At 38.6% G+C, this 13,070-nt stretch overlaps 2 protein-coding genes across 2 annotated transcripts; one reads left to right on the forward strand and one right to left on the reverse strand.

The window, feature by feature from the left end:
• Nucleotides 1-235: 235 nt before the first annotated feature.
• LOC106640804 (protein takeout-like) lies at nucleotides 236-5,296 on the reverse strand. Its single transcript, XM_014354948.2, has 5 exons — nucleotides 4,787-5,296; nucleotides 3,955-4,088; nucleotides 2,077-2,249; nucleotides 765-973; nucleotides 236-682 (listed from the first exon to the last, which is right to left on the reverse strand). The coding sequence occupies exons 1-5, from the start codon at nucleotides 4,875-4,877 to the stop codon at nucleotides 531-533; spliced, it is 759 nt and encodes a 252-aa protein (XP_014210434.2). The 5' UTR covers nucleotides 4,878-5,296; the 3' UTR covers nucleotides 236-530.
• A 3,018-nt stretch (nucleotides 5,297-8,314) lies between these two features.
• Nucleotides 8,315-12,963, forward strand: Jhbp16 (Juvenile hormone binding protein 16). Its single transcript, XM_089591382.1, has 4 exons — nucleotides 8,315-8,536; nucleotides 11,668-11,930; nucleotides 12,020-12,131; nucleotides 12,646-12,963. The coding sequence occupies exons 1-4, from the start codon at nucleotides 8,431-8,433 to the stop codon at nucleotides 12,939-12,941; spliced, it is 777 nt and encodes a 258-aa protein (XP_089447508.1). The 5' UTR covers nucleotides 8,315-8,430; the 3' UTR covers nucleotides 12,942-12,963.
• Nucleotides 12,964-13,070: the final 107 nt, after the last annotated feature.

Raw genomic sequence — 13,070 nt, forward strand, 5'->3', positions numbered from 1 at the left:
TCGCTTCTCACTCCTCTATTGACTGAATGGAACAAACGAGTTGAACTACTGAAGTTATTACGGTAGGGAGTACATATGGGAAGAAATCAGTGCACGCCCAGTGTGTCTTTTTTCATCAATTCTATTGTTTTCCTTCTCCATTTCACTTTTAATCGACAAAGAGCAAACGTCTTTATAACGTAAAAAAAAAAAAAAAAAAAAAAAAAAGAAAAAAAAACAAGTGTAGGTATTCGCGGAAAAAATAGGTATGAACCACAGTGATGAACAAATCTTCGTCACGGACGGCAATTATAATCGTAGGAAAGAAGCATCACGCTCGCAACCTCGAGTCGGAGCGTTTCGCTAAACATGTATACGATTTCCTCTCATCGGTATCGTAAAACTACGTAACAAAAAATTAAAAATATGTGTATGCAAAAAAAAAAAAAATAAAAAAAAATAAAAAAAGAGTCAACTCATCGGAGCGATATATTTGTTCTTTGCGAGTAGACCTTAGCAACAATTAGGTGTAATTATCGAGATGCCGATCGTCACGGGAGCAAAAACGTTTCAACCGGTACGTGCCGGAGCAGCTGGTTGGCGATGCTGGCGAAGAGGGTCGAGAGCTTTTGCTTAAGCTGGGGCTCCATCAACTTGAGAACCTCCTGGCCGTTGTCCTGCAGGAAAAGATTCGTCGCTTCGGCTGGAAAGTCAAGCGAAGGTGGTATAAAATCTTTCGATCGGTACGCACATTTTTGGATTAACCGTTATCGTTATGCACTCACTCAGTATCCTGTTGCCGTGGAAGATGTTTCGGACGCGCATGTGTATGTTTTTCACTTTGAGGATGACATTGAGGTTGTCGACGTTCAAGTAGGTCTTGTTGTCGCGTGGATGCGTCGAGACGTTGCCACCCAGGAGGACACTGACGTCCTCGAATTTGGCTTGGAAGGTGCCGTTGCCGCTAGCCGGGAGGATCAGCAGAACTCCGGAACTAAAAAGCCAAGGGGAGTAGAGACAGACTTTTCTTTTTTTTTTTCATGTCTACCTATAAAGAGTACGTTTCCCGTAGGGGGTTTATACTATACGCGTCTTGCGAAGGCTATTATTATCATTATGTATGTATACGCTCGAAGGAGGGTCGTGAGTTTCGACCGGCGATACTTTGCACGTGCGCGCGTGTGGTTGGTCGGGCGTTGCACCCCAAGGTATATATATATGATATATCCATTGTGTGATATTCTTTTAATAAAATGTTGCCGAGTGATTTCGAGACGGTAGCGCGTGCCAAGTGTACCTAGATACGTCGAGATCTTTGGAAATTCACGAGGTGCGATGAAGGAAGTGAAAAGTTGTATATTTCATCGAGACCCAAAATTGGCTTCGATTGTGCTTGTACTTACGGCAGATCTCTCAATTTCATTTAAAAATAAGATGTAGGTATACCAAAAGAACATTTTTTTTTTCTATTTTAGTGAACTTTGTGATCACCACTCCATGATGGTTCAAGTTAAAAGTTACGAATAGAATGGACCCAACGTAATCCAAGACATTTGATTGGATGCACGTAGTCATGACAAAAGTTTTTTTGTTCTTCTTTCTTGAAATTTTTCGAGGATTTCGACACATTACGTGTACAAAAGGCTCCCTGTGTTTAACTGTACTTACATCACCGAGCAAGGCGCTCTTTACCATTAAGATAAATCTTTTTTTTTTTTCTCTCTCTCTTTTTTGCTTTTTTGGTAAGTATACATCAATTTACAAGACTCCGAGCCTCTGTACTCGCAAAACAAAGAGAAACGTTTTTCTTTTTTTTTTTTTTTTTTTTAGTTTCAAACTTTTTGTTTTGTACACTTAATACCCCAATCCGCGAACGTCCGCGACTCATTAAAATTCCACCCATCAAGCACAAACGGTATGACGCATACGTATGTACACAGATCGACTTTTACAATGGAATTCGAGAGAGACGTTATTCAAAACCATAGTACTTACAAAAGTGTACGAGTACAAAGAATAAGGTATTATTTGATGCAGGCGGGTATATGAGAAAAGGTGAGCGAGAGAGAGAGAGAGAAAAGGAGTTGTATGGCCCACCTGGTGTACTGGGCGGCAAGGAGAAGCTTGGGCATGTGGATCTTGGCCTCGAAGGACGAGCCAAGCTTGATGCCGACTACCGTATAGTTACTGGCACCCTTCACGTACAGGTCGCGCAGCCGTACCGTGTAACCGTTGCGTCCACCTGTCAGCGACAGCTTCAGCTCGTCCATCTGTTGAATTCAGAGACCAGCGACACGCGCGTTTGTACTACATGGGTACGTATATTTTTGTACGTGTATACGTACAGGCATACATTATATACGTTTATTACGTTGTATGTATGTACATGTGTACAGGGTTTATGATGTGTTGGCGTATATATGGGCCATTTTACGAAAACCAGCATACTTTGAACGCTGGAATGGGACCAAAGACTATAAAGGGTTTTTTTTTTTTTTTTTTGTATTATATATGTGTCCAAAACGAGTTATAATTTTTTTGGCCTTGTTGAACAGAGACATTTTCAATAGTAATGTAATAGGTGTAACGTTACGGGCTCTGAGCAAAAATACAAGAGCTTGGTGGATTGTGAAAAAATCGTCGTATAATCGAGATTGCGATGTACCAAATGATTATTAAATTTGGCCCTTGCACTTATTTCATGTACTTATGACAGCTATACTTTATAACCCATCGCCTTCCCAGTCGTTAATAGAACAGTTTGCGTAAAAAATTAAAAAGTCTTATTTTCCTTTCAAGCGTTGCCAAAAGTAAACATTTTTGAATGAGACACGAGCCTGTACTACCAGTTTAGCCTTTACTTTTTTCCATTTAAAATGAAAGCAACAGCCTTTTTCGATCTCATAATTGTTTTAACTTTAACACAAAATTAATTTTCATTGCTTAAAAAAGTCATTACAACCAAATCGCTTTAAATTGTATTTTCACGGTACATCGTTATGTTACAATACACATTGTTTTGTTGTTGCTCTGTAGTATTTTTGTTATGGACTTTTTTTTCTCGTTTTCGTGCCATTCTTCATCACTTACCTCATAAATTTTTTGCGCGCTTACTCATCATGGAAATCATCTCTCGAGTTATTGCTGTCCAGCACACAACCGCGAGATGTTATAAACACGAATCTTTACTTTATAAGTGACAGCGACTGTTGTGGTATCAAAATTTCCGATAAAAATTCTGATGTCATTTTTGGACTATTTATTAAAACTTCGAAAGGCTTTGAGAGCTTAGTACGGCCTTCGACCAAATTAGAATCTTTAGCTTTGAATTTTAACAAACGTACAGATTTAATACAAATATTTTTAATTTTTTCAAAATGAGAGATCTGATTTTTGCTTTCAAATAAAACTTGAAAGAAAAAAAATGTTTTCTCTAAGTGTTACAACACCACGAAATATATGAGAAATACATTTCCACCGCAGTAGGTACATGTTTAGCCTAGAATGATAATTGAGCGTTGCTTGAGAGCGATTAATTTAATTTTTTTTTTTTTTTATTGCACGAAATGAGTTGTAGAGGTTTTTTTTCAATTGACACATTCTGACAATCCAAAAGTGACAGTTATTCTTTACGTGTCATTTTTATATGACCAACTAAAAAAAAAATGGTATTTAAAATTAACTAGAACTTTTACGGGAAATCTTTGCCTAACCAAAGCAAATTATTGCAATGTTGAAAATAGAGACGGACGGTTGGTAAAAAAATTACAGTTGTTGGAAAGACAGCAAACACATATAATTAATTATGCTTCCAAAAAATAACTTGACGACAAAAACGCGTTTATTACTTTACGGGAAAACCTTCAATTGTTGTTTTCTAATACTTTCCTCGCAATTTTATTGAAAATCACATTAAATGATTAATAACAGAATTGTCTCTAGTAATGATTAATCGCCAGAATAAAATAAACTTACGTAAAACGGCTCGACTGTGGGTAGTTCGATTTCGGGAATACCATCCCTCAAATACGGCCGGAGGTGGTGAAGCGAGCCGATCAGGCAAGATTTCAGCATCGGATCGCTTCTCGAGCATTGTTTCACGTACTCGGCTAAAAAAAAAGAAAAAATACCGATATCAATGTTTCGTTTTTCCAATTATTTCGGTAATTAAAAAAAAAAAAAAAAAAAAAAAAAAAATTGACTAATTTCATTGTCACGTTCACCTCTTGAGTTAGAAAAAATTCAACTCGAATCGCTTGTTCTTATCCCACCTCTTCAATCGCACAACTAACAATCATTTCCAAGAGGAAAAAGTGCAGTCCGGAGGAGAAGCGGGCAAAAAGCCGAAACAATACCGCGTATACGACTCGTCTTTGGGCAACTTTTCACGGGTCCTGAGGTATCGTCGTTGTGAAATTCTTTCGAAACACCGAAGCCTCCCTCGAGTTTTTTTGGCTTTTAACACCTGCGCGATCGAAGCGCAATAAAATGCATATACACGAAATGACGAACGTAAAAAAAAAAAAAAAAAAAAAAAAGGAGAAGTTAAACCAACCAAACCAAGCGTTGACGATCGGTGTGGTCATTGCACGGTATACAGTCTGCTGCACTTGGAGAGAGTCGGTGCGCGGATCGATCGTTGCACCGGCAACCGATCGAAACAACCGTTACGATGATAGTCCAAAGATACCGGCGATACTTGCACTCTCGTCGTTTCACCTATGCGCACTTTTTACCTCGAGATTCCCCAAAAAGGACTGTATACCTCGAGAACCGAGATCGGTATCGTGTCAAAATCGGTACTCACGAATCGGTCCGTCGCTAATGTCGGCGTAGCCCAGCTTTGCCAGGCCCAGCAGGAAGATCGGCCACAGGGGCGTCAGTCGTATCGGCAGCATCCTCGGAAAAATCGGTAAAAGATCGGCAAGGGGTAGAATCGGCAGCGGTAATTTTTCTCCAAAAAGGCAGAAGGAAAGAGAAGAAGAAGAAGATGAAGAAATAGGGTCCAAACGGGCTCGTCAGAGGAAGCGAGCAGCCGAGGTGCAGCGAGAAGAGGCCATTGGCAGATGCAGTGGCGACTGGTTTCTAGCTCTTTCTGCACAACGCTGCAGGCACTTTCACTGCAGCGGAGAGCCTAGCCACGGCTATATATAATATTTTCCTTCTCTATACCTACACGCGTATACGTGTAACACGAGGCAATGCAATTTCGCACGCAAAGACCTATCTATCCGCTAACTATCCTGCTCCTACTGCTTCCTCTGGCGTTGCTCTACCTCAGTTATATATGTACATGTATAGATAATGGGTACCCAGGCACGTATGCGCGCCGTAACGCAAGGACAGCTCTCCTGATGAGCGGCTAATATACCTGACCCCCTTTTTTTTCCTTTCGCAGCTTCTGAATAGGTCTGCTCGTTTGTTTTTCTAACCGGAGGATAACTTAAACTGTGTAGGTATGCCTGTGGGATCACGTAAGAGTATAGTCAAAATATTTTGACTATTACTAAAAAAATCAAACAAACGAAAAAGGATGTGTAGGATCGACGGGCCAATTAGGCACTGTTCACTGGTACTCGTCATCTCTCCTTTTTATATAATATAATATATACACGTGCAGGGGACACAACGTGTGCGTGTATCGTATACATATAATTATGTACATGTGCGACCCAAATATTCGTCACTTGTGACGGGGCTTTTCATGTGTTACATACACTATCGCATTTTTCCCTTTTTCCTCGTGCTTCATGTCCTTGGACAAAAACAAACTTATTATGGATATTGCGTGCCGGGATGAAAAAGAGTTTGTACTTTGCCGGTCACCTTCCAAATGTTATACGTCATCTCTGTACTGACCGAGACAATGGGCTCGTTGGCTTTTTTTTGATGGCGTATACATGTAGATGGATGTCTGCCTCGGACGAGAGACGAATAATATTGTGCCTTTTTTTTGCGTTACCATGTAGTTACAAGTAGATGTTCATTTAAATAAAAAAAAAAAATTGTCAAGAGTATACCTATACGTGTATGTTTGCGTTACCGCAAGCATTACCTTACAGTTTGGCTTCAAAGTATTGTGTATTTTGGCGATTGGATCGAGAAATGAAAATATTGCTTTTGAAACGTGAGTGCTATTATTTTTCCAAACACTCGATCTTACTACGACATTTATCATACGTTTGGCTTGGACAAATATATTTTTTTCTCATACGCAGGACCTGTCGCAGAAAAAATATCAAAAATTCAATCAGGAGATCTTCCAGCCAAACATGTTGTATATAGAACCCAGAATTAATCAAGTGCTTTTCAGTGCTTTTCGAAACCAACCCACAATCGGTGAATCGTAGAAAAGCTTACACGTGGCTTATAAATAATGTCATCGCCACCGAGATGCATCAAACATCTTGTAAAATACATCATTTTCTTTATTCATTACCAATTAAGCGCTCGAGTTAAAAATAAAACGAGATGAATCGAAAGTTTTATGTTTTACTGGTACTTTTTTGCAGAATTTTGTTTAATACCGATGGGTAAAGTTTGTACCCGTACTACGTATGGGTAATAATCACATGCTCGAATGAAGCTGTTGGAAGTCACAGGAATTACAGGATCCGTCACTCGTAACCACTTCGATACCGAATAATACGTACTTCCTGTTGCACTATACAGCTTTACTTCTATGTGTCTCTGGTTCATTGAAGTACTTGAATTCTATGTGCAGTCGAGAATAGTTTTAAATTTATTTAAAAAAATACTTTTTGTAATGACTCATTTCAGTCTTATGGTTTTAATGGCAAAAAACGTTTGGAACAAAAAAAAATTTTTTCTCATGTCCATTAAATGTATACAGTCGAAGTCTTCTGTAAAAAGTTGTAAACCTGAAAAAATTTATTATTCGTTTATATTTTACATTAGTGAATCGCAATTTGATAAACGTTAAAAATAGGTAATAAAATGTATTTTTTGCTGGTGAAATACTTTTATTTTGAATAGTTAATTTGGATCCGTGTGTTTTTTTCGACTGCTTATCATTATAATTTGAGTATAATTTTAAATAATTATATAACTAAATCATAAAACAAGACAAACGATATTGATGAAGATGAAATATCTTTATTTTGCAAAAGCTTAAAAAAAATTTTTTAAATAACAGTTGTATAAAATGTTTACTGCTTATACTTAATAAAATTATAAAATATTTGAAAAAAAACGAAGCTAGTCTGCCATTGTCCAAAAATGTCGAAACGAATTTTCACTTTATGTATCGTCAAAGCCATCTTGAATCGTGAAAACTTCAAATTCCACGCAAAATTCCACATGTAACACACGGAGATGCACGCTAACAACGAGAGCCGAATAAATCAAGCTGAGATAACCAACGCGCCCGACCCACAAAAAGAAAGTTTGTCTCTTTAAAAAAAAAAAAAAAAAAAAAAGTTTGTTGTTTTTCTCCTCTCGCTCTTGAATTTCGGTCCCTCGTTTCAGCCCACTAAACTCTAGCCGGTATACGATCACGCAACCTCAGCCAAACAATTGCCGTAGGAGCGATTACACACGCGCTTAATTTTTTTTTCCTCGCCTCGCACACAGCCAAATTCGTCCTTTCTCAAGCTTTTTTTTTTTTTTTTAACATTTAGCATATCACGCATTTACGTAAAAGCCCAACGCGCAACTACATCTCCACGCGCTCGGAAGGAGAGCCGTAAAAAGTGAAAATCTTCTCAGGCCTACCGCATCCTGCAGAAACGCCTCTTCCGACGCGCAGAGTTCAGTGACGCGCTTCACTCGAGCTACGAGCTAACTTATAAATACGTGCGAAAATCTCATCAGCTCCGAGAGGTCTCGGTAGTTTTCCATTTCTACAAGAAAAAAAAAAAAAAAAAAAAAAAAAAAAAAAAAAAAACAGGTCACCGCCGTTCCAGAGATCCTTCGCCATAATCTTGCATACACGCGCCGGCTAGCTGAGGGAGAGAGCGCAGCGGGCAATTTAAAAAGACAGTGAATGGTCCAGCCATAATACGATCCACACGGTCAACCGAGTTGTCTTGTGTCTATACGAACCCATGTGCCGGTGTGTGGTTGTATCGCAATTGCGTAAGCGTAGAAGAAAAAAAAAAAAAAAAAGAAAAAAAAATCAGGCAGCCAATCCAGCCACCTAACCGATCTGCGTGCCTATATACCTGTGTATGTGTATACCCCACGGTACCCCGTGCACGAAAAATCCCGAGCTCTCGAGGTCCGAACGACCGGCAACCAAGTCAGATGCATCGTGGCGAGTGAAAGCGCGAGCAGGCGCGCAAACCCGAGCACCAACTACTCACGCTGTAATTGACGAAAGAGCAAATCACCCGTGGAGCTTTATAGGGACGAAAAATCCTAGAGGCGTGTGAGTGCAAATATTTACCAGTCGAGTGTATAACATTACCAGCAAAGTGCCAACGAGACGTCATGTCTTCCCGCAAAAGAATTTCCTCGGGGATGCTGTTACCAGTGCTGTTGGCGCTCGTTCAGTCTGGAGTTGTTGGCCGATCTACGGCCGATGCTGCCGATTTTGGCAAGTATTCCATGCAGACTAACGTTTTGTGCTCTCCGTTGTATAGTGTTTTTTTAGAGCGCAAGTTCAGGTACTTTTGAAGTTTTATTTCGTGAAATAGTTGTATGAAAATAATGAGCGATTGGAACTGTTTCAGAGTTTGTTGTCACATCGGTTGATGTAATTTTGTTAACTGGAAAGATATTTGCAATCTCCATTATAGTGGTCATTGTGAATTCGGTATCGATTAACAAACAAATGGGGGGAAAAATTAACCAAGAGTCACGTACAATATCTCGTACAGCATGATTTGTAATTATTTCCAAACACATGTATCTAATTTGTAAAATTGATAATTTGTTACACTTTTAACATTATATGACAAAAAAAGTGTTATTCAATTTCTTTTTTTCTCGCAATTAGATATTGCTGCGGTTGCGGTGTAAGCTGGAGAACAAGTAGATAATATACATACCTATGTGGACGTAGTTCACAAAGTCCCACGCATCACTGTATATTCCTCGGGAAAAATGGATCGAGTTCCCTTCAAGATGTACATATATGTATTTTTTTTTTTTTTCTCGAGAGCAAATGCAAGCAATACGGTAAAAAAACTTTTGTTTACTCTAATGGAACTCACAAAAAAATAGTATCCGTCCAACTCATGTCTTTGGGCCAACTCATGTTTTTGTTCCTCGGGAATGTGTTGCGTATTTTGTGCAACGTGTATTATGATAATCTCGTACCTACCTATACATATACACCACTTTCGAAAGTAATGCTTGAACGAAAGGTAACATATGCATTATTATCGTTCTTCGTTATCGAACCCACCGTTCTTTCACTCAAACATTGTTTGCGTACAAAGTTGCAACCTGCGCGTTTTTTCCTGCTCTCCAAGTTTTTGAAACCCATTCGAGCTTTGCCATCAAAGGGCTAAATGCTATAGCTTTGCATCGTGAAAACCTGATTATAGATCAATTTCGTATTTTACCAGTAAAAAAGCGACAGGAATAGCATTTAGCAACAAATCCTGTTGAGCTCGTGCGCGCGCATTCGTATGAAAAAATGTCTAAATTATCGCTTTATCAGAATGTAATGTGCAGCACACGTTTTATGCAGCCTATTGCGAAACGAATCCCTGGCACTTGTGTGTATGCGCGTACATACTACTGGTCTCAATTTTCAGGACTCGATGTCCTTCGTCGACCAGAGAGCACAGGGAAAGGGGCACGAGATTGCCAATATGGGTGACTGGGAAGCATTAACATCACAACAAAGCCATATCTCTCAACAAATTCATTGCTTCATTTTTCGTGGAACCGCAACTGAGGGTGATGTACTCCTTGGAAAAAAAAAAAATTAAAAACGTTTCTAAAGTAATTACGGTAGTCGAGTAATAATTTAACTAAAAAAAATTTTTAAAAACATCGAAATCGGTGACTTTCGTTTAAAAATGTTTCAAGAGTTAATTTGGCGAAAAAGTCCTAATGGACCAGGTAATATGTAACGAAAGCTAACCGGCTCTCGTAAATATTGCGTGTACAGTTGACCCACGTAGTAATGCAAATATATACGAATACAGTTAAAGAGAGTGTGGTAGCTACTGACCATCTATATATATACACGTTACGCGTACAATTGTATAAGTTTACTCGCTGGTCATTGGCTCCACAGTAATATCCATCTACTTGGAATTTTTTATTTGAATACCATTTTTACGTACATATACAGTTTTGTACTGATTTTCGTCGACGTGTTTTTTTTTTTTCGAGTGTAAGATCCATCAAATTTCTCTTTATCCAAAAAAAATTTTTGCAAAATTGGATTTTATGCGCGTGTTTTTTTGCTATTCGTAATTTTGAAATATTCCTCCGTGATTGGATAACTGCAAGGGTTACGAAAAAAGTCCTCAACTTTTGTGTATTACACACAAGCGTTGCGACATTTTATTTCAATATCATAAAACGATTTCCTGCTTATATTTTTAGAGACGCTTCGTGGTCGATGTTGTTTGGTTTTGACGAATAATCCTCCATATCTATTTCAATTTTATTTTGGCCTATCCTATTAATATTTACAGGGTTAGCTTCGAAAACTGTTAATGGCGGTATTTTTTATCCTCTATAGCATGCAAATTATTACAATTTTATTTTTTTACAAATTAATTAAACGGAGATTCTAACTCAAATGCCTGTAATTTTAAGGTCACCGACTTTGGTTTTACGTTCATAATAATCAAAACTTGCTCACACGAATGTCACACGAAAAGTTGTCATCTTAACAATTTTGTACTTCCACATTGACAAATGCTGCAAAATTCATTAGAGGGGTTTTCATTTTAAATGCTCTTGCTCCGCGCGTCGTTACCGCATAACAATAAAGGTCTGCACTCAATTGTACGTATATGTGTGCATGAATGAATGCGCCTTTTTTTTCTACTACAAACGTAGACCGTCGCATGAGTACGAGTGATTTCATAAAATCTTGTACGAATAGATGTGCGCACTGCAAAGTGAAAGTTGCCTCCGTAGATTGATTAAATTTGTTTTTCTCGAGAAAAATTACCGATACCTTTGTCGTGTATCAAACACCGGAACATAGTAGTCGTATTTCTAATTTAAATTAACAATTTACTATAAAAACAAAAGAATACTGATGAATTTTCCACTTATTGGTTCACCATAAAAATGGATATTCATAATTGTCTAAAAACACATGAGCAAAGTAATAATGAGAATCTTCGTCCTTGTCTTATATTGAGTTTCTCAAAACCGGAGAAGTTTTCCTACTCATTAAAAAACTCAATGGATTGCCAGCCCAACAGGAAGTACATTCAAATTTGATTCATAGACTTGACGATTGAAATTTTCCAAGAGCACAAAGTATTCCGACGTCTCTTGGCAATAATGATTTTTTTATGTTTACTTTGACTAAAAGAAAAAATTTCACCTCACGCGTCATTTGCGGCTTTATGTAAATACCCTTTATTCGCACATAGTAATTTTGTGTTTAACGACTTTTGAACTGAAAAAATGTATTGCTCATCTAAAATAACTACATCGCGTCACTTTTGCAATACAAAGATTCAATTTTTTTTTTTTTACAACATTTATAATTTCCACCATGAAAAGTAAAGACAAATATTACAGAGGACCACTTCAAGGATTGCAAGTTGGGCGCGCCGAACTTCGATGCGTGCATCCGCGAGGCGCTCAACTCCATCCGGCCGTACTTCAAAACTGGCCTTCAAAAATATAACGTCGAACCCTTTGATCCCTTTTTCGCGAAGGAGGTGACTGTGAAACGCGGACTGCCCAACCTCGGCTTCACCATCTGCTTGAGAAACGTCACGGAGAGCGGCTGGACCGCCAGTAAAGTCACCAAATTCGTCAGCGACCTGAAAAATTACAAGGTTTTTTTTCTTCAACTCTTTTCACACTTTGTGAACCAAGAAAAAAATCGCCCTAGTTTTAAACACAAATCGTCGTTTTTGTCATGCAGGTGGTGTACACGCAGAGTTTTCCAGACAAATTTTTGTCCGGCGATTACGAAGTGACTGGTGCCGTTTTGGGTTCGAAGATGAAAAACAAGGGAAAGTTCACGTTAGCTCTTTGTAAGTCACACTTTTAACTATCAGGGCTCATCAGAGCTTGCAAAAAAAAGTGATGTAACAGGTTTTGTTGCGCTGTATACTTTTCAAGATATTAAGTAATGATTGAGAAACTTTTTTTACCGTAGTGCTAGCTAGAGCAGTTTTGAAAGTTTTTCAGATTATTTTTCAATTGACAGTATCTAGAAAAGTACGAATTTTATTGTTGTCGCGATGAGCTTAATCCCACGATATATTTTTACGAGATCATTTTAAAAACGTACATTGTAAGAAACCAATTTGTAAGGAAAAAGCAATCGGCCGCTCTGTAATGTACAAACACAAGAAAAAATAACAAGATTCACCTGCAATTTCACTCGTTGGTTGTTTCGTATGGTTTCTCCCCGTGATTGACGTGACCCCTTTCCCTTTAACGATCGAACTAAAATTATTAACGAGAAAAAGTTTTCCTTCGCCAGTGGAACGAACAAACGAACAACCTGTTGGAGCAAGTAACCACACTTTGTCCACTTTTCAGACGATCTCGTGCAGACGACGACAATCACCAAGGAGCCCGGCGCTAAAGTCAAAGTACGGGTGGAAGTGGAGACCATCCGCGATCTCAAGCTCCACATATCGAATCTGCTGGCCGGTCGTGAATTCCTGGAAAGGATACTCGATCGGATCATCAATGGGGCTTGGCAGCCCGGTTTTACCGTCACGAGGCCCATCATCAACGACCTCGTCTCGGTCGCCTTCACCGACATTTTTGGCAGAGCCTTCCAAAACTTCCCCTTCGAAAGGGTCATCGGAAAATCAAACAATTTGCTCTAAATTTTCTGCCGTATGCGGTACGCTTCGTGCCAATCAAGTTGTGATCTTTTTTTTTTTTTTTTTTTTCAATTGACTCGACCATCACGTGATTCATGTCGTGGTTACCAAGTTGTAAGATATATTTTTAGT

The sequence above is a fragment of the Copidosoma floridanum genome, unplaced genomic scaffold (assembly GCF_036245765.1).
Source record: "Copidosoma floridanum isolate Cflo_tuat_1 unplaced genomic scaffold, Cflo_Japanese_pri ptg000013l, whole genome shotgun sequence".
Taxonomy (NCBI): domain Eukaryota; kingdom Metazoa; phylum Arthropoda; class Insecta; order Hymenoptera; family Encyrtidae; genus Copidosoma; species Copidosoma floridanum.

What these genes read in the sequence shown, in the direction of transcription:
- LOC106640804 (XM_014354948.2), bottom strand. Translation starts at nt 4,877, where the DNA reads ATGCTGCCGATACGACTGACGCCCCTGTGGCCGATCTTCCTGCTGGGC. An exon ending in CATTAGCGACGGACCGATTC is followed by an intron (nt 4,089 to 4,786) that starts GTGAGTACCGAT and finishes CTTTTTTTTTAG; the next exon opens with CCGAGTACGTGAAACAATGC. An exon ending in CCACGGCAACAGGATACTGA is followed by an intron (nt 683 to 764) that starts GTGAGTGCATAA and finishes TTGACTTTCCAG; the next exon opens with CCGAAGCGACGAATCTTTTC.
- Jhbp16 (XM_089591382.1), top strand. Translation starts at nt 8,431, where the DNA reads ATGTCTTCCCGCAAAAGAATTTCCTCGGGGATGCTGTTACCAGTGCTG. An exon ending in GGCCGATGCTGCCGATTTTG is followed by an intron (nt 8,537 to 11,667) that starts GCAAGTATTCCA and finishes CAAATATTACAG; the next exon opens with AGGACCACTTCAAGGATTGC. An exon ending in AAAGTTCACGTTAGCTCTTT is followed by an intron (nt 12,132 to 12,645) that starts GTAAGTCACACT and finishes TCCACTTTTCAG; the next exon opens with ACGATCTCGTGCAGACGACG.